The sequence below is a fragment of the Grampus griseus genome, assembly GCF_964374135.1.
Source record: "Grampus griseus genome assembly, chromosome: 3".
NCBI classification, from domain to species: domain Eukaryota; kingdom Metazoa; phylum Chordata; class Mammalia; order Artiodactyla; family Delphinidae; genus Grampus; species Grampus griseus.
This window is the reverse complement of record NC_139019.1, coordinates 105,583,412-105,605,165: the sequence shown is the minus strand read 5'-3', so window position 1 is coordinate 105,605,165 and position 21,754 is coordinate 105,583,412. Positions and strand designations below refer to the sequence as shown.

The following is a 21,754-nucleotide window of genomic DNA, read 5'->3' as shown; positions in this document are numbered from 1 at the left end:
CTTTTCTCCTCATCCTCACCAGCACTTGTTATTTGTGGTCTTTTTTTTTTTTTTTTTGCGGTACGCGGGCCTCTCACTGTTGTGGCCTCTCCCGTTGTGGAGCACAGGCTCCAGATGCGCAGGCTCAGCGGCCATGGCTCACGGGCCCAGCCGCTCCGTGGCATGTGGGATCCTCCCGGACCGGGGCACAAACCCGTGTCCCCTGCATCGGCAGGCAGACTCTCAACCACTGCGCCACCAGGGAAGCCCTATTTGTAGTCTTTTTGATAATAGCCATTCTGACAGGTGTGAGGTGATATCTCATTGTGGTTTTGCCTTGCCTTCCTCAGATGATCACTGACATAGAGCATCTTTTCTGTGTCTGTTGGCCATCTGTATGTCTTCCTTGGAAAAATGTCTGTTCAAGTCCTCTGCCCATTTTTAACTAGATTGTTTGTATTTTTTATATTGAGTTGTGACCATTCTTTGTATATTTCAATATTAACCCCTTATTGGATATATCATTTGCAAATATCTTCTCCCATTCAGTAGATTGCCTTTTCATTTTGTAGATGATTTCCTTCACTGTGCAAAAGGTTTTTCGTTTGATGTAGTCCCATTTGTTTATTTTTGCTTTTCTTTCCCTTGCCTGAGGGCTTTTCTTTCCCTTGCCTGAGGAGACAGATTCAAAAAAATATTGCTAAGACCAGTGTCAAAGAGCATACTGCTTATGTTTTCTACTAGGAGTTTATGGTTTCCAGTCTTACATTTAAGTCTCTAATCTATTCTGAGTTTATTTTTTTTATATGGTGTAAGAAAGTGGCCTTTTGCAAGTGTCTATACAGTTTTCCTTTTGCAAGTGTCTATACAGTTTTCCCAGCACCATTTATTGAAGAGACTGTGTTTTCCCCACTGTATAATCTGGGCTCCTGTGTCATAAATTAAGTGATCACATAAGTGTGGGTTTACTTCTGGACTCTCTATTCTGTTCCATTGATTTATGTGTTTGTTTTCGTACCAGCACCATACTTTTTTTTTTTTTTTTTTTTTTTTTGCCGTATGCAGGCCTCTCACTGCTGTGGCCTCTCCCATTGCGGAGTACAGGCTCCGGACACGCAGGCTCAGTGGCCATGGCTCACGGGCCCAGCCGCTCCGCGGCACATGGGATCCTCCCAGACTGGAGCATGAACCCATACCCCTTGCATTGGCAGGCGGACTCTCAACCACTGCGCCACCAGGGAAGCCCAGCACCATACTGTTTTGATGACTGTAGCTTTGTAGTATAGTTTGAAATCAGGGATCTTAATACCTCCAGCTCTGTCCTTCTTTCTTAATACATTATTGACTGGGGGATTTTTGCAGAAACTAATGCCTGTGGCTGTAATACATCTCCAGTCAAAATGTGTTAAGATTGCTTTGGCACAAGTGGATTTTCTTAGCTCTATCTTGCCCTAGTTTTATTCCAAAAAAAACAAATAGGAACATTTTTATAATTCTGTAATTTGAAAACTTCACCAGTTAGAAATTGAAAATCATTGGTTTGGGGAATAAAATATTACTTTTTTAGGTGAGAGGAAGTAAAGGGCTTAGGTCTGATAGACTGGTCTGTATTTAAATCACAGCTCTGCCATGATTATTTATCCTTTCTGAAACTGATTCCTCGTATGCTAAATAAGGATAATAAATCAGTGGTGACAGTGACTAATTGATATGGTTATAAGGACGATCATTTATTTATTTATTTTTGGTTGTGCTGGGTCTTAGTTGCAACAGGTGGGCTCCTTAGTTGGAGCTCACAGGCTCCTTAGTTGTGGCATGCCAACTGTTAGTTGCCGCATGCATATGGGATCTAGCTCCCTGACCAGGGATTGAACCCAGGCCCCCCGCACTGGGAGCATGGAGTCTTAACCACTGCACCACCAGGGAAGCCCCTTATAGTGATGATTAAATGAGATGATGTATACAAATTACAGTTCGCATATTGCCATGCAGTTAGAAGCCATTAAATTGAGCATCTGTGATGTGCCTTTCTATATGTTCTGGATGCTTGGTGAATATTGGTGGATGAAACAGACAAAGTCCCTCCCCAGATAGCACTTGGCATATAGTCTGCAGTATGTGTTTACTTGATACTGTTTTCAAGAGGTTTATTCATGTGTGTAGCAGTGGGCATTAGAAGAAATATGCTTCTTAAAAATTAGACTGTTAGTTTGGTGAATTATGTGGAGTGACTCTCATAGTCTCTGTTTTATTCCACGATGCATTGTTTTTGATGCCTCAAATTTCACATTCCAACAAATAGACATTTATATTAAAAAAAGACATAATTCATGTCTCATTCATTACTCATTGTTAACATGTTTCACCACTACAGAATTATTTTTGCATGCCTATGCCTTTGTGCAATTCTAATCCCTTTTTAAATTGGTACACTAACCTGGTTTTTCAATCTATGTAAATCGGGTCATTTTTAAAGCCCTCCATATCCAAATACAAAGAATTTAAATGCCTAAAGTAGATGTTTTGAATCTCATAATGATTTACTTCTAATATCAGAGCAGTAAAAAGTTAATGATGATAATAATAAGAATAGCAATAATAATAATGATAAAGTGTGCTTAGATTCACTTCTTGCAGAAGCTGGCATTGTTATCAAATAAATATAATTGAAATTAAAATGTCTCATTGTGAATAGTATAAAATACATCTGTCAGTAAAAGTAATACTATGTAAAATGTTATTTTGAAGGAGTTTGAGAATTTTAAGAGTGCATTTGCTTTGTTTATATTTTAAAGCTGACTTTAAAACTATATGTGGAAATATTCCTGGATTCACCTTTGACATTCACACTGGAAAAGCTGTTGGTGAGTTTTTACTAAATTATGTTTATTTTAATACATGTAGCATTTTGTAAAAATTTGTTCAGTGTTTTTAAAGTACCATAAAAAATAATAATCTGTATTTGGATCTAATATAGTTAGACAAGAAAGAAATAACATGTTTAGAGCCTCTAACCAAGTTTTAACAGTGGGATTAGTCCATCAACGTAGTCTGGTGATTGAGTCATGATAGTTATGTGACTATCTCAAGATTTCGTACATATCAAGCTGAAACTTTAGTTTTCCTCTTCATGAATATTGTATTACATGACTCTAAATAATCCACTTTATTTTAACCTTTACCATCTGTTTTTTCATAAGTATACGTTTAAGTTTTGGGTGTATTTTTACAGTATTCCTTTCTCCCAATCTACTTATGAATTTGCAGAATTATTAATTATATAAATCACTTCCTCCTGAATGTACTTTCTGTTGCACAATCTACTTTTCTTCTGCAAAGATTAAATAAACAATATAATTTTAAATGTCCATTATCCATTCATGTATAACAAAGGACATAAAATTAAAAAAACATAGCTGGCTTTATCAGATGGCTGATAGCAATCTGGGGAGCCTGACATGTAACTTAAGAGGAAGCTTGATTCCCTAGGAAATTCATTTGCTATATTGACACTAATATCACTTGGTATATTTGATCAGCTGCTTCATTTTTTTTCATCACTGTTCAAAGGAGATAATATCTTATGGTCTGTATGCTTTCATAAACCACAAAATCATTCATACTTGTATAGAATTGATTTTTGTGACACTGTGTGTTTTCACTCCAGTGTACACATAGTATTATTCAAGGTTTTATGGTGAATACATTAAGCAGAACCCTGTATATTTGATCACATCTGTTCAATTGCAGACATTGATGAATGTAAAGAGATTCCAGGCATTTGTGCAAACGGTGTGTGTATTAACCAGATTGGCAGTTTCCGTTGTGAATGCCCTACGGGATTCAGCTACAATGACCTGCTCCTGGTCTGTGAAGGTAATCTGAATGATGTGTGACCTTATCCAAAAAAGTTTGGCAGACATAACTGGTTTTTAGACAGTTTTCTGATTTTTACTGTTTCTTCTATAGCATTTGGGAGTTGATCACCAAATTGGTTAAGTGAATATAATACTGATGTAATAATGAAGTTTTAAAAATGGAATTGTTGCTCTTTCAGATATTGATGAGTGCAGCAACGGTGATAACCTCTGCCAGCGAAATGCCGACTGCATCAACAGTCCCGGCAGCTACCGCTGTGAGTGCGCTGCAGGTTTCAAACTTTCACCCAACGGAGCCTGTGTAGGTAAGAAAGAGGATGACTTGTTCTTTGACACTGAGCACAATGTTCTTTACACTTCCTGCACTGAAAAACTGTCCATGCTTTCCTATCAAAAAAGGTATTTTCTTTGTCTGGTTTTGGTATCAGGATGATGGTGGCCTTGTAGAATGAGATGGGGTTTGTTCCTCCCTCTGCAATTTTTTGGAAGAGTTTGAGAAGGATAGGTGTTAACTCTTCTCTAAATGTTTGATAGAATCTGCCTGTGAAGCCATCTGGTCCTGGACTTTTGTTTGTTGGAAGATTTTTTGTGTGTGTGTGGTATGCGGGCCTCTCACTGTTGTGGCCTCTCCCATTGCGAAGCACAGGCTCCAGACGCGCAGGCTCAGTGGCCATGGCTCACAGGCCCAGCCACTCCACGGCATGTGGGATCTTCCCAGACTGGGGCATGAACCTGTGTCCCCTGCATTGGCAGGCGGACTCTCAACCACTGCACCACCAGGGAAGCCCTGTTGGAAGATTTTTAATCACAGTTTCAATTTCAGTGCTTGTGATTGGTCTGTTCATATTTTCTGTTTCTTCCTGGTTCAGTCTTGGAAGGTTGTACCTTTCTAAGAATTTGTCCATTTCTTCCAGGTTGTCCATTTTATTGGCATATAGTTGCTTGTAGTATTCTCTCATGATCCTTTGTATTTCTGCTGTGTCAGTTGTAACTTCTCCTTTTTCATTTCTAATTTTATTGATTTGAGTCCTTTCCCTTTTTTTCTCAATGAGTCTGGCTAAAGGTTTATCCATTTTATCTTCTCAAGGAATCAGCTTTTAGTTTCATTAATCTTTGCTATTGTTTTCTTCATTTCTATTTCATTTATTTCTGCTTTGATCTTTATTATTTCTTTCCTTCTACTAACTTTGGGTTTTGTTTGTCCTTCTTTTTCTAGTTGCTTTACGTGTAAGGTTAGGTTGTTTATTTGAGATTTTTCTTGTTTATTGAGGTAAGATTGTATTGCTATAAACTTCTCTCTTAGAACTGGTTTTGCTGCCTCCCATAGGTTTTGGGTCGTTGTGTTTTCATTGTCATTTGTTTCTAGGTATTTTTTAATTTCCTCTTTGAGTTTTTCAGTGATCTCTTGGTTATTTTTATTAGGACATGTATGTGGAATATAGAAAATGGTACAGATGAACCTATTTGCAAAGTAGAAATAGAGGCACAGACATAGAGACCAAGGGGGGAAGGGAGGATAGAATGGATTGGGAGATTGGGATCGACATATATACACTACTATGTACAAAATAGATAAGTAATGAGAACAGACTGTATAGCACAGGGAACTCTACTCAATGCTCTGTGGTGACCTAAATGGGAAGGAAATCCAAGGAAGAGGGGATATATGTATACATATGGCTGATTCACTTTGCTGTACAGCAGAAACTAATACAACACTGTAAAACAATTATACTCCACTTAAAAAAAGAGAAAAAAGATAATTTGGAAAGATTTTCTAAGTAAATCTATTCATTCATATTGAACCTATTTCACCATATCTTTTAGATTCTTTTGTTAGGAAAAGAAGAGGTCTCTCAATGGATTTTCCTGGAATTGGACCTAAAATAAAATAATGTCCTTGAGATACCAATCAGCATGTAAAAATTGCATGATTTAAAATTTTTTGAAAAGAGGTTTGGATACTTTTAAAGCCTTGCTTATTTTGATTCAGCTGTTGTTATGGTTCATTTTCAGACTGTCTGTAATAATTAATAGCAGATTATAGAAACAGCGCCTGTGGAAAAAAATGAAGGAATCTTAATAAAGATCAGATATGTATAACATGTGTTTTATTTTTTGTGCTAGATCGCAACGAATGTTTAGAAATTCCTAATGTTTGCAGTCATGGCCTGTGTGTGGATTTACAAGGAAGTTACCAGTGTATCTGCCACAACGGCTTTAAGGCTTCTCAGGACCAGACGATGTGCATGGGTAAGAAGGAGGACATTAGTTTCAGGGGGTGACGTGGAGCTGAGACTCCAGAAGAGATTACAGTTTGGTCATTCGCCACAGTAACTACCAAGTCTCTGTCAGAAACAGTCTTACAAAAAATGAGCTATGTGAAACTGTTTATGGTTTTATTCAATGTAAAAATTGCAAGCAGGACACACCATAATATGTTCTTGAGTTCAGTGTTTACGGCCTTTTTCCCTAGGTGACTTTCACATGCTTATTAACCTGAGCTCTGGGACACTCAGGGTTACCTAGAGATCACCACGGTACCAGCTGCCCATTTACCCCTCTCTATTCCCACTCAAGAATGCCTTTTGAAATGCAAGAATACAAGGGAGTAGTAGCAGAGTGACAGTTTTGAAATGAATATATAAACACACACATACGTACATATGCTTCTTTCACCCGAATCATTGACTACATGAGATTTATCTACTTGTTTTGCTTTTTAACTCTTACAAACAATTTTTAGAAGCAAAGATAGCGGAACTTTGAAAAGCCTCAGTAGCTAAAGTACAGTTAGTTAAGCAATAATTGTGTTCAGTAAGTACTTGCTGAGCTGATGATTAATAAGATTTCAAAAGCAGATGGGCTGGACACCTTGGAACTCAGCTTAACTACTTAAAGCTGATGTCAGCCACTGGCTTATCTCCACTGAAGCACTTTGCGCTTGAAGGAGGAAAATTAAATTTAAAAGTTGGCTATTTATAATTATCATGTTCTCAGTTTAGAAAAAGCTAAAGTGCATCTACTCTTTTGGTATTTAAGATACTATCTTTGTGAATCGTAAGGTCAGATTTCAGTACAGCAGAGCGGCAGAACTAGTTTCCTTTATGGCGTATCCATACATGAGGACCACCTGGAGAACGTCTCCATTCTTGCAGTGCCTCCTAAGAGTTCCCCTGCAGACATTTCCCATAGTCCTAGGAAAAATTCTCTAGGGAGTACTTGTGCAAAGGACACACGGAGGATGCGGCCCTACTTGGATGAACTTTCTGAGATTGCTTGCTTATATATGCTTCTCCTGGCTGTTCTCTCTGAGAGGGAGGATATGATTTGCTAAGAAAAACCCCTGAGATACATGGTTCAGAAATTCATATGGTGAAAATCTGTCCTTGGTCCTAACAATTCATCCATGATGAAAGTCAGCTAGACTCCTTGGTAATACCTCTCTTAAACAAAGCTTCCTTCCTAAGGAACAGTAATACCCTCTTTTTTTTTCAGCATCCTGGAATTCATAGTCTAGCGTCTCCTCTCTTATATGCCATGACCTTTCAATATTAATTCCATTTTTTCAAAGGCTAATAACAATTGAACTCTAATAGACTTCTTCAATTTAGATTCCACTAATTCATAAAATTTAGGAAATCACAGTTTGCCTTTGTTGTGCTGATCACATTAAGATATGAAAATTTCTGGGGGAGCATTTATAATGCTTAATAGAACAAATTGTTCTAGTGTTTCAAAAGATTGATTTCCTTACAATTGACAAGTGAACCTATTCATTAAAACCTCTTACTAAGGAGATAGTTGCTGGCTTATTAGTCCAGTTCTTTTCTGAGTCGTATATGTTCCTGTAAGTCATTAAGTGGCACTTTTTCCTATAATTTTCTACTTCCGAGTTAGCTCTACCTCATATTTACTTTCCTTAAATAAATGTGGGTTCTTAGTATTGAATGAGGAAAATCTAAGTAAGCCAGTAGTTTAAAAAAAATCTAAAAGTTTAATAGGCTACGTTTTTCTAGTAAAAAATTGAATTCCTTTGAGCCAGTGTTTCTTTGTAGATGTTGATGAATGTGAGCGGCATCCATGTGGAAATGGAACTTGTAAAAACACCGTTGGATCCTATAACTGTCTCTGCTACCCAGGCTTTGAACTCACTCATAATAATGATTGCCTGGGTAAGTACTCAGTCCTTTATTGCTTCTCTTTCATTTCTACACAACATCCTGAAACACAGAATAAAGCCAAAGAATAAATATGTTTATTATTCAAATTGTGCATGTGTGCAAAAGATATGTAATATCATTAACTAATTTCTGGTTAACTGAAGTCACACTCATGGCTTAAATAATCACAAGACAATCTGCTGGGTTGAATACTATGTCAATCAACTAATCGATTCAAGGGAAAAGGCCATGCAGATGATAGTAAATATATTGGGACTGATTTATGGTTTGGGGTTATTTTTACCCCTTAGATGGGATCAAAGTTAGACCTGTTATGGTTTCAGTGTTATTATTTCATATTTCATAAAATCCATTCTTGATTTACATTCAAACACTGACAATCTACAACTGAAAACCCTGTTGTGTTTTGAAATTTTATTTTCCGTCAGCTTTTGAAGCAAGGGATGCCTTTTCCCACAGAAAGAGTGCGTGGTGTCTAGGTTTCCAAATCAGCCCTCAGAAACCTATTTAATCTCTGTGAACAACTGTAAACTTTCAGTGGAAAATAAAACTGTCTTCTCTACATGGCACAGAATTTTAGCCTTTGCCTCTAACAGACAGTGATTGAAATAAAAATTGAAAGTGACTGAAGGAGGAGGAGGGGGTCCTGTAGTTGCTGGAGAAGATAGTAAAAGATATGACAACAAACACTGACAATATTTCATTTACCATGTGCCAGACACTTTACTGGTGCTTTACTACATAACATCTCTTAGTTCACATTATCCTGTAAGGTATGTGAAAGTAACTCAGGCCTTCTACCTTAATGGAACCATCACAGCTCAAACCCACCTCCTAATTTAATCCAATATATATTCCTCTCAGCATTCTTTATTTTATAAAATTCTGCAATGGTGAAAAAATTTAGAGCTAACTAGACACTTTATTGAACCACCTTCTTGTCTGTAGTTTCTCAGACCCTTTGTACAGCCAGGGAGAATGAAAGATACAAATATGGCTCTGATCAAAGTATAATCTGCAAACAAACTAAAAAATTACTCAAACGGGATCAACCCTAAGCTTAACTGAAAACCTACCACTTAAGAACTTCTTTTTCCAATTGACAGAAAAACGTGTCAGCAATTCTAGAGTGTTTTACATATAATTGATTTTTCTGTATTTTTGATATGCTTCATTATTTGTCCTTTGAATATAGTCAGCTTACCTCCAGGTAAAGTTACCTGCAAACTGGTCCAGTTAAATCCGTGTATCCTCTTACCTCCAGGATGAGAACTATATTTCAATTGGAAAGCATGGAAAGCTTCACCTTAAGCCTACAGGAGAGATCTGTGTGACCTTACTAGTCACCTGATCCTTATGATATGAGCCATTTTTCTCTGTGTTGATGAGGAATTGTAATGTAGGGTTTTGTAAATGTCTACCAATGAATATGTTTTTAAGTTGCAACTTGTGACAGAATATGTGTTAAGAGCTCTCTCTGAAAAGCTAACTCCTGTTTGCTTACAGATGTAGATGAGTGCAGTTCCTTTTTTGGTCAGGTGTGCAGAAATGGACGGTGTTTTAATGAAATTGGCTCCTTCAAGTGTTTATGTAATGAAGGCTATGAACTTACTCCAGATGGCAAGAACTGTATAGGTATGTACATAATAAACAGTCTTTATGTTGTTTTGTTTTGTAAAATAATGATGTGATTCCCCCCCACACCAACTTCGGGACACATTTGCATTTCATTTGGTCATCTGATTACATGACCAAGATAAATTTCATGGGAAATTTTGGTAAAAGGTATAAGCCAACAGTTGGGAATGACTCGTATGCAGTGTTTTTATTGGGATAGAGCTTCAGGCTATCCGTGTCTCAATAAACGTAGACAAAGGAAAATTAGCCTCTTGCCAAATGAGTAATACTCAATATGTCAAAAGTCTGTAAGGGCATATTTGCCCAGAGTGACGTGGTAGATCAGAAAGCCTGAGTTGAATTCATGTTAATATCCTTTGGCAACAATCGTCTCATCTTTAAATCATTTTTTTCGTGTTTCTCTTTAAAGATACTAATGAGTGTGTTGCCCTTCCTGGCTCTTGCTCTCCTGGCACCTGTCAGAATTTGGAGGGATCCTTCAGATGCATCTGTCCCCCAGGGTATGAAGTAAAAAGCGAGAATTGCATCGGTAAGGCTAACGTTTATTTTGAGTCTGTGAGCTGTTTAGTATAATAAGACCTGGTATAGACTCTGTGGAAATATATTAAATCCAAACCACTGTAAGCATGCTGACCCGAGGAATTAAACATATAGCTGCCTACATCTGTTTTATTGAACCATCAGAAATGATTTGAAGGTGGAGTGGTGGGAATAAAGAATTTAAGGATGTGGGATTTTTCATTAACAGAAATCTCATACTAGTCAAAGAATTTTCAGTGCATTCTAAGCTTTTTTTCCAAATGTCAACAGAGACTTTCTACTGAATTTAAAGAGTGTCTACAAAAATTGTAATCTTTGGCAACCAATTTTAAAACAGCTATTAAAGGTGTCTGGAGTTCTAGAAATGTGAAGCAGAAAATCTTGACAATGCTGTTGAAACATTTTTTTCCCTGGGAAGGCCACATGTCAAAACAGAAAATATTAATCCATTTGTCAGAACAGATGTTTTTCTGCGGAAACTCTCCCAGTGTACAAGAACACTGTAACCACATCAAAAGTGCGTCCCAGAATTGCCTGGTGGACATGATGAAGACCGACCTTTTTACAGTTACTTTATTTCACTTTTGTACAAATTATTTTTAACAGTTTTGTTGAAATTCAGAAGCACCAGCATCTTAGTGTGGTTCTTCTAACGTGAAATGATTGTTAAGAGTTTTTTTGCCTTTGAGTTACCCAGTTTCTTAAAAAAATTCTAAGTAGCTCTACTGTTCACACTCAAGGGACTTATGTAGATGGAACTGAAGGAAACAGTTCACTTAGTTAAATTTAATTTCTTTTCAGACCATATAATTACAAATAATAGGTATCCCTAGTCATTCCAATTTGGTGTTTATATCTTGTCCCTTTTTTGTCTGATTTGTATAGTTCCTTGTAAGATTGTCTAGTGTTTTTAATACTTAAAAATAATCAATAATAATACTAGAAGCATCTTAGCAAAAACTTTCTTGAAAAGTTTAAGATCCTTTCTTTCATTTTCTTTGTTTATATTTAATCTCAATTCTTCAACATCCCTGTGATTCATCTCTTTATGGAGCAAGGATAGCAGCAGTGTGTCAGCCATAAGGAGGAAATAGAAATGCATATGTCTCTTTGTATCAGAAAGACTTAGCTACCTTTTTTCTTAGTGAAAAAAATCTATGATTCACTTACATATTTTTAAACCTCAGGAGTATTTCTTTATCCACTGATAAACAACATCACTATTTCACATGTCGTAAGAATGGGTTTTTAACTGACTTACTTCACTGTAAGAATATTTCCTTCTTCCTATCAATAGAATCTCTTCTACCAATTTTCCTAGATGAAATGCTTTCTAACGTGACTATATGTACACTCACACACACACACACACACACACACACACACACACACACATAAATCCATCCTGACATTCAGTGGACATTACAGTGGACACAGCATCTTTTAGGTGCTGGAAACGCAAAAAGGAAGTTTTTTTGCTACAGGTAACTTACTGCCTAAGAGAAAAGACATATTTCGTAAGAAACCCCGTTTTGTAAAGATATCCTTACAATTCAGCATGACGGACACTGTACTGGGATCTGTTCAGGATGTGGGATCACAGTAGGAGGCTGTGAATAATGATGGTGGTGGTGAGAGGATGGCATGTCAGGAAGCCTGTCACAAAGGATTGGTGACATTTGAGGTGTCTCTGAAGTGTTGGATAGAAATTTACTTATCAAAGAAGGAAATGGAACAGAGAGGCATTTTGAAAAGAGGGGCAGCACAGACGTGGTAAGGGGCATCGATTGGCCAGCCCAGAAGATTGCACTCAGTGCTGCAGGCAGTATGGAGCACTGCAGGTTGATTTAGAAACGATGTGGTGCGACTCACTCATTAAAATTCTGCAAATACAAATTGAGAATGTAGAATGTGCCAGACACTGTGCTAGACTAAGCTGAGGGTGCAGCAGTGATCCAGACAGACAGACACATCACATAAGAGGCACATCACATAAGTTCATGGAGCTTATGTTCTAATGTGCCTGAAATTGTGTAATGTTTATTCATTTAGTTAAAATAACCCATTAAATAAGCACTTCCAATGAAAAAAGGCCGAACATCGCTGGTAAGGAATCCTTGTATATTTTAAGGAACCATTCTGGGGTCAGGTGGAAATGATAAAATTCTCAACACATGTCTGAGTTCCCCTAGTTCCACAGGCACAGATTTTCAAAATAGGTGTGTGTTTTAGAAAACCAGCCCTGGTGGCAGTGTGAAGAGGAGAGAAGGAGATGCAGCAGTCCAGCTGGGAGATTTGCAATAATCCAGGCGGCAAATGATGTTGAGTTTGAATGTAGAGAGGAGATAGAAATTACAGGCCACATGCTGCTTGCATGTGAAAGTTGAAAGGTCAGGGAGAGGAATAAATGTGATTCCAGGTCCCCAGTGTGGATTGCTGAGAGGGGCATCATAGAAGGGGACCATTGCTGAGGATGCGATGCCTGTGAGACATTGAAGTGGTCCTGTCAGGTAGGCAGGTGGATGTAAAAACACCCCCAGGGGTCAAGTCTGGAGAGCTAGAGACCGACTTGGGAGTCTGGGGCTATGGTTGATTGAAACTGGATGTAATCTTTGACTTTTGAGGCAGTAACACTTTATTTTTTAAAGATAAGTTAAACGTATACATATACAATGTATTGTTTCATGTTAAATATCCAATGGCTAGTGAACTGTTAGAGTGTGGACAAATTATTTATTTTCAAATACTGAACAATGTTTTGATTTGATTCAATCAATAAATTATCCTGCTCTTCTGCAGATATAAATGAATGTGATGAAGATCCCAACATCTGTCTTTTCGGTTCCTGCACCAATACTCCTGGGGGCTTCCAGTGCATCTGTCCCCCTGGTTTTGTATTGTCTGATAATGGACGGAGATGCTTCGGTAAGTTTTGAAATGGCTTCTCTGTCATAATTGGCCCTTAAACTTCAAAGCTAGACAGTAAGCCATGATTCAGTGTTTGTCACTAAAAATATATGTCTCTGGCAAATACATCAGCTGTAAGTTTAAAATGTAGGTCTCAGATGTATATGCACTGGACAATTTTTAAGGCACTTTGAATTATTGGCTCTGTTTCTACATTTTAAAAAAACTTCATGCTAAAAGAAAAATTGTTATCTTGTTTCATCATTTTCATTCTGTTGTTGGCATAGATGTTTTGTACATTGGTGAGGAGTTGCTTCTGATATGATGTAACTTACTGAAAATTACCTAGATTGATTTTGTTAGGCTATAATGTAACAGTGGGGGAAAAAAAGACATGGAAATTATTTTAATATTGAGCATAATTTGTCACATTTCCTAAGCACATTATTAAAATATTGTAAATATTGTAAATAATTAAATATAATTTTACAGAGCGGTCAGTTTAAACTGGCAAGTGTTAATCAGCAATTGAGGATTTCCAGACCTATCTTTTAACTGCTAATCTAATCTGCATCACATGTTCAGCCCATGAGAAATGTTCTGTCGGAAACAGAGTTATATACAAATTATTCCATCTTTTAAAATGACCAGTAAGGAGATCTGTGATGTTTGCTTTCTTGGTTAGATACTCGCCAGAGCTTCTGTTTCACAAACTTTGAAAATGGAAAGTGCTCCGTACCCAAAGCTTTCAATACCACAAAGGCGAAATGCTGCTGTAGTAAGATGCCAGGAGAGGGCTGGGGGGACCCCTGTGAGCTGTGCCCCAAAGATGATGAAGGTAAGAGCAACAACTACATAAAATGCCACTTTGCACTAGTTTGGGACTGTCTGGCGGAACCCAGTTGGACTATGTAATTTATGAGTATTTTGAGGATGAAATTATCCCCTCGCTTACAAACTTTAATTGTTCAGTGAGCAACCTAGTCTCAGGAACTTCTTTCAACTTTTGTATTCAACATGTGTACATGCAGGGAGTTACCACGTTATTTCATTTCTTCCACCAAGGCTAGTATTACTTGTTTTGAAAGGAATGAATTTGAGAGGTGCAGGGCAAGAGATCCAAGGAGGGGATGAAAATTATATTCCAGATTGCTGCGGGAGTCCCACATGGGTATTGTATCCCACGCTGTGGCTCCCAGCCTCTTATGTGATGTTCTGAGAAGCTGAGTCAGCACAATAGCCATTTGCAGGAATAGACCAAGAAGCTCACAGATCTAGTTAGCACAGCTGAAGGGTACAATTTTTCAGCAGTCTTGGAACTGGCCTGGTCTGAAGGCCAGAGGTAGCTTCTGTGTGTAATGGGCAGAGAGGCTCTTTGGCTGACCAACATTAAACAAGCAAGCAGACAGAAGCAGACACCCTCCATAGGTGGTGCTCTGGGAGGAGCTCGACAAGCTCAGGTGACCTCTAAATATGCTCAGCGTTGCTTTTGCAATAAATTATAAAAATAGAAAGACTCTTACTAAAAACAGCCTTGTAGAGGAGAAGTAAGCCTCATTTCATGTATTATCAGTAATCAGTTAAGTTCTCTGATAGTTGAGACTCTTTGATAATGGGTAATTTGTGTTTTTCTCTGTAGTGGCATTCCAGGATTTGTGTCCCTATGGCCATGGAACTGTTCCTAGTCTTCATGATACCCGTGAAGGTGTGGTTTGATATATTTTATTTTTATAGTCTTACATAAGTAAATTTTTGTACATTTATTTTATAATCATGCTGATTTTACTGTATAACATAGTATATTGCATTTAATACACAAATACAATATTTATTATATAGTTATCATATGCACTATATTTATCATAAGACTATGTTGTAACATGTGAAATACATTATATATTTCTCTGATAAAAGAATTGTTTATATGTTTTAAAATTTTTAAGCCTCTTTTGAATAGATATATACAGTTTGGGCATATCTTTTTATGTAAGAGAGTTCATGGGTGATTCTGTATTTTAGATGTCAATGAATGTCTTGAGAGCCCTGGCATTTGTTCAAATGGTCAGTGTATCAACACAGATGGGTCTTTTCGCTGTGAATGTCCAATGGGTTACAACCTTGATTACACTGGAGTACGCTGTGTGGGTAAGTGCTGACTCCACATTTCACACTTTGAAAGTTCTGTTTTCTTTCTTATATTCAGCAAAAGGTCTCTCAGGCCCCATGGGTGGCAGTGGGATTTACAAAGCCAGGATAAGTAGCTAGTAACTGCTCTTTATTCTCCCATTCTACATTTTCCAGTAGACCTGGTTTATGTGAAGATGGGGAGAGTTGCCCAACCTCTGCCTTCAACCAAATATACAAACTCTGATGTGTCTAGAGATTTACAATTGCCAAAACCACTAACTGGGAAAGAGATCCATTTTACTTTATGACTTTCCACTTCTGCTCTGGTGGCAGAAGACCACATCCCTCCCTGGGTTTGTGTTTTTTTTTAGGGCAAGCCACGGCTGTCTGAAGGCTCAGATCATTGCACACTTGATCTCTCGGGGTTCTCTGCATAAAGGCCAGCCAGCCAAGGCCAAGGGGGGTTGCAAGAGTCATGTGTGCCCTGCACAGATCTGGGACATGTGTGAGGGCCAGATGGATATTCATGGGCATACTCCTATAAAACTAAACCTTCTCCAGATTTTGTGGCACTTTCTTATTCTTCTCTTTCAGATACCGATGAATGTTCAATTGGCAATCCCTGTGGAAATGGGACGTGCACCAATGTTATTGGGAGTTTTGAATGCAACTGCAACGAAGGCTTTGAGCCAGGGCCCATGATGAATTGTGAAGGCAAGTGATACTTTTCTTTAGTATTATTTCTTCTTGATATAGAAAGGGTTTTTCATGTCTCAGCTTTTATTTATACTATTCTGACGTTCTATTGATGATTATATTCATCACAAACATATTTTTCTTTATCTCAGTGAGCATAGTTACAAAAGCTACTTTAAAGCCCTTGTCTGATAATTCCAGCATCTTGGTCCTCTCAGAGTTGGCGTCAGTTGCTTATCTTTTCCCTTGAGATTGGGTCACATTTTCCTGGTTACTAAGTAATTTTGGATTATGCCCTGGATATTGTGAATGATGTTTTCTGGAATCAGTTATATTATTTTGAAGAATATTGACGCTTTTGTCTTAGCAGGCAGTTAACTTGGATAAACATAAAAGTGGACTGTCAGGCCTATGGAAGACAATGGTTCAGATTTCAGTTCTGTTCTTTAAACCCTAGTGGCTAGCTTCTTTGATTTTGGCCTACACATGTATGGTTAAGTCAGCAACTTGGGCTGCGTTTGTGCAAAAAAATGAAAAAGGTATTTCTCTACCTCTGGTCCTCTCATTTCTGGGATTCCTCCTCATTCTTCAGCAGCCTTGGTTGCCCCAAGGCTCCCCTCCCTGAATCCTCCTGGACAGAAGCTCAGAAAGGTTCTACTGAAGATTTAGCTGCCAGGTGCTGCTGTCAGGACTGGTGCTATCCACAGGAAAAAAAAATTTGAGAACCTATTCTTTGCCTGTTGTTTGCTGACTTTCAGTTCACCACTAAAAACCACTTGAGGTGTTGTTTTTGTATTTTTTTCAGAGTTTATAGTTGTTATTTGTTGGAGGATGAGTTAGGTGCAAATACATCAGTGTTTATCTGAGCAAGTAATTAGAACTCTAGGCTGAGCACATGCCTGCCTGTTTTCTTGATCAGATATCAATGAGTGTGCCCAGAACCCACTGCTGTGTGCTTTCCGCTGCATGAACACCTTCGGGTCCTACGAATGCACATGCCCGATTGGCTATGCCCTCAGGGAAGACCAGAAGATGTGCAAAGGTAAGGCTACAGACAGGGGAGTAGTTAGCACTTTATTTGCCATGCTGGAAATATATTTTAATGAGTTTATGGTTCTCAGCTGTCTTCTTCTAGAGCTTTAGAGAAATGTATCTGACAACATTGCTGGTAGATTTCCATATCTAGATAACAAGATACTTGATGGTCTGTCCAGTCAAGTCAAAAATAAGATGTCACACTCTTGAGCTCTTATTAAAGCAAAGATAGCCCTTTCCTGAACTTCTTATCTTTAGGACCAATGCTGAAATTTTATAAATCTAGAATACAGCCAACGGTTGAAAAAGACTGGGCTCCTCCTTTCTCTGTTACATAATAAGAGCCAGAAGACCAAAAAAGTGACTTAAAAATACTAAACAATACCCTGTTCCTGAAAATTTCTTACTTCTATGTTTTTCCTATTAAAAATATTTTATAGACCTGGATGAATGTGCTGAAGGGCTACATGACTGTGAATCTAGGGGCATGATGTGTAAGAATCTGATTGGCACCTTCATGTGCATCTGCCCGCCTGGGATGACCCGAAGGCCTGATGGAGAAGGCTGTGTAGGTAAGGCTTTATGGGATGGTGTCTTTTTATTTAATACTTCTACTCCAAGACAGATTTACAGCGCTATTCCCAAATCATCCTAACTGCAAGCCAGCTATTTTCCAGCTGTTTCAAGGCTGTGCTATATAGCTAGATTTCTTCGATCTCAGGGTCCATGCTAATACAGTAGGTTCTGGATAATACAGTGGAGATTATGCTTGTCCTAGAATATATGCCCTCTTGTTTATCATAATTCTCTGTCTTGTAAATCTAAATCATTAAATTTAGAAGTGTGGAAAAAAACTCCTTGAAACAATGCCACTTACTTATGTAGCAAAATTAGAAGTATGAGTTAATATTCTCGCTTTTGTATCACTCCATGAATGAGGAGAGTAATGAGGCAGGTAATCTCCAGAACTCTGTTACAGGCTGGGTATTTCTGTGACTTAGCCATATTTTTTAATGTTTTTGGACCTCAGTTAATTCATCTATTAAAGGGAGGAGGTAGGGCTGGGGCTCTAAGATCACCTCAGGAATTTGAAACGTTATGATTTTATGATGAGTACTGAAGTATCACACCATGTAAGCTGGTCATGGCCACCCCATCCAGTATCTCAGCACTTATTCCCTAAAGTGTTGTCGCCTGAGGCACTGCAGCCCACGACACCGTCTTCCTCCTTCTTGAGAATAAGTGTCTCCCCTTCCTTAATTAATAATCTGCTGTGCTCCCTTTTTAACCTCCAATACCTGGAAAAATGTGGATATTTTTGGAGGAACATTTGAAGATTACTAATAATTTCTTATTTGGGAAAAAATAACATAATAATAGTATTTCTTAAAATAAATCTATTAGTGATTGCCTGGTGCTAAGAGTCAGAATGGAGAGTGGCTGTAAACGGTTGCTGGGGATCCTTTTGGGAAATGGAAACGTTTTAAAACTGGATTGTGGCAATGACTGTACGACTCCAGAATTTACTAAAAATCACTAAATTGTACACTTAAAAATGGAAATTTTATAGCCAGTAAATAATACCTCAGTAAAGTTGTTTTTAAAAATGAATCTACCATAGGAAAAGAAACATGAGGATGTCCACTAAATTTTGGTTGTAGTAACAACCAAAAAAAAAAAAAAGAGTAGGAAACAACCTAAATGCCCATCACAGGACGACAGCTAAATAAATGTGACATGGCAATGCTATGAAACCTTACAGAGCAGTTAAAAGGAATAAAATAGATATGTGTATGTACTGAAGTAAAAATAACTCTAAATATTTGGTTACAGAATAATATATACAATGTGTCATATTTTAAAGAAAATTGTAAATCATACAATATTTTTTCTGTAGGTACATATGCAAGCCAGTAAATACACAGGAAAAGATTTATTTATTTATTTATTTTTAACCATTAATTCTTTATTTTTGTGTTTATATTGCAACATCATATTGGAATACAAAAGCTTTTCCCCAAGACCAGCATGCTTTCTTCCACAACAAATTACACTCCAGGTTCTCACTATTGATAACATATATTTAGTTACAAGATGTGCATGCAAAAGCAAAATATGCTTTGTGTGACTTAAGGCCTTGTGAATATTTAATAAATTTGGTGTAATGAATATTATTAGGAGAGAAAAATGATTTGAAAGTAGTAAGATTGATGATATAACACGAATCAAGAGGGATATAAGGTAATTATATCATTTTACTGTATTCAGCAACCAGAAAAATCTGAATTTTAGCTATCAAACTGGAAAAATATGGTGTATTATTTTCTCTGCAAATGGCCAAATAGATTAGAAATTAAAAGACTCTATTAGGTTCATTATACAATATGCAAGCTGTAAAATATTATTAATCTTTTCTATCGTTACTAGGTTTCTGTGGCAACTTGGAAAATCTTATGCTCAAGAGAAATTTCCCAACATTTGTTTGCATTGTCAGGAAAATTTTTAAAAAAGAAAGAAAATAAATCTAAGATTTGTAGCAATCAGGTCTTTTTAGATATGTTTCAGTTATACGTTTTGAATTACAAAAAACATAACATTAAAGCAGACAAGATCCAGATGGATGCTAAAATTAGTGGGCAAAAATTTAAGAGAAAAAGGATATAAACGCCAATTCGTAGAAAAAGAATTACATCCAGGGACGCTATTAGAGGTTACTGGTCTGAAGTGAATTCAACTGTATGTGTCAATTTTAATTTTTTTTACAAAAGAGTGAATTCCTGAATTACATATGTAATATTAAATTAATTTTTAAATGTCTGCAACAACCCATCAGATTATAATTGGATTTCATAGTTTCTTTTAATCTAATAGATATTTCATTCGAAATCCACTACTTAATAAAGTTAAAATAGATCACCTTAGAGGTTTGGTTATGCAGTGGTTCTTTCAAAAACACTGTTTTTCTAAGATCTGAAAACACTGTTCTTACAAGATCTGAAAACCAAGTTAAACCTAGACTCTTAAGTCATGTTTATAGAGTAATATATGTTTCTCAAAGTGTATGAAAGGGTAGAAATAACATGTATGGAAGACACTGTTACAATTCTGACTTGTTACGCATGAGATCCGTTGTAATTTTTTTTTTTTTTTTTTTTTTTTTGGTTGCATTGGGTCTTTGTTGCTGCGTGCGAGCTTTCTCTAGTTGCGGCCAGTGGGAGCTACTCTTCGTTGCAGTGCGCGGGCTTCTCATTGCGGTGGCTTCTCTGTTGCAGAGCACAGGCTCTAGGCACGCAGGCTTCAGTAGTTGCAGCATGTGGGCTCAGTAGTTGCAGTGTGCAGGCTTCAGTAGTTGTGGCGCACAGGCTTAGTTGCTCTACGGCATGTGGGATCTTCCCAGACCAGGGATCGAACCCATGTTCCCTGCAATTGACAGGGGGATTCTTAACCACTGCATCACCAAGGAAGTCCCCATTGTAATTTCTTTTTGTCAAGTTATCTCAGGGATTCTCAGTGCCAAAGGTGTGAAAGCAAAAGTAATCCAAGACTTTAAGATACATCAAGTTATCTTTCAAGTATAAAAGCTGTACTATATATCATCAAACATGGCAGAACTCACTCAGTATATCCAACAAACGCCCTTCTTGAAAAAAGTAATTCAAATCAGACAACTAAAATACTAATCAAAATAAAGGTATCAACATTAGGGACAGGATGAGATCAAGAAGGTAGACCTTGAACACTCAGATTCTAGAAATAAGAAACACTGTACAATTTTTTAAATCCATAACTCAGTTTAATACTTTTGCGTATACTTTAAAACTTATGCAATAAGTTTCCTGAAAGAAAAAATATATATCTTTAACAAGAAACATCACAGTGAGTTTCAGAACAATAAGAGCAAGTGAAAATCCTTAAAGCTCCCAAGAGAGCAAAACCAGATTCCCTACAAATGAACCTTAATACTGGATAAAAGAAAACAGTGGAGCATCAGTATTTTCAAAACATTCTAAGGAAAAATAATTTTGAACTAAAATTTTATATCCAATCTAGTGATAAAGCAAACAAAAATATGGCATTGTCAGAAATGTGTTGTAGAATATTTATCACCCACGTACCCTCTCTGAAATGATTACCAAATTATATTCCAATATATTTTTTAAAGTTAATTCAAGAGGAAGTAGTAGTATACGTGAAGCAATGGTAAGCCAAGAAACCAGTAACCCTTATTATGTGGTTTAAATAGATGCTGGTGGTCCATAAAAACAAAAACATAACAAACCAAAATTTCTCGACCACATCAACATGGCAGGTGACACAGGGAGAGAAGAGAAAGAAGTCATACCAAGGTACTCGTTATGGTCAGAAGCTTTTGAAACAGATACCTCTTGATATTAATAGAAAAATATTCATTAAGGTGTATGTTGAAGTTGTTTCATGGTTACCACTGGAAGAATAGAAGATTACAACTTCCAGACATGAGTTAGGGATGAGAGGAGGGCAGAGAAAACTAGACTGATCGAAGAAATATTGAGAGAAGGGGGCAATAGCATGGTAAATATAAAATAATATAAAATGGCAGGCAAGAGTCCAAACATATCAGTTTGGAAATAGTTCAAATTTCTGTTAAAAGGCAAATGTACTTTTAAAAATTATTTTACAATGCAGCTTGGTGCTTTTTACAAGAAACGTACCAAATCAAAATGTGAGCTAGATTGAAAATAAAGGGGTAGAACAAGATATTCAAGGCAAATGCTAATAAAAAGCAAGCAC

General features: G+C 37.2%; 1 protein-coding gene across 1 annotated transcript in view; it reads left to right on the top strand.

The window, feature by feature from the left end:
• FBN2 (fibrillin 2) overlaps positions 1-21,754 on the top strand; it is a gene marked incomplete at both ends in the record, with an annotated part of 231,114 nt that overhangs the window by 191,526 nt on the left and 17,834 nt on the right. Inside the window, 14 exons of the mRNA XM_082652282.1 lie at positions 2,775-2,843; positions 3,730-3,855; positions 4,037-4,162; positions 5,985-6,110; positions 7,916-8,032; positions 9,548-9,676; positions 10,089-10,208; positions 13,019-13,144; positions 13,812-13,964; positions 14,766-14,831; positions 15,146-15,271; positions 15,848-15,967; positions 16,869-16,991; positions 17,425-17,556. Of these exons, the coding sequence (XP_082508408.1) occupies positions 2,775-2,843; positions 3,730-3,855; positions 4,037-4,162; positions 5,985-6,110; positions 7,916-8,032; positions 9,548-9,676; positions 10,089-10,208; positions 13,019-13,144; positions 13,812-13,964; positions 14,766-14,831; positions 15,146-15,271; positions 15,848-15,967; positions 16,869-16,991; positions 17,425-17,556 (1,659 nt within the window). The remainder of the gene's footprint in view (positions 1-2,774; positions 2,844-3,729; positions 3,856-4,036; positions 4,163-5,984; positions 6,111-7,915; positions 8,033-9,547; positions 9,677-10,088; positions 10,209-13,018; positions 13,145-13,811; positions 13,965-14,765; positions 14,832-15,145; positions 15,272-15,847; positions 15,968-16,868; positions 16,992-17,424; positions 17,557-21,754) is intronic.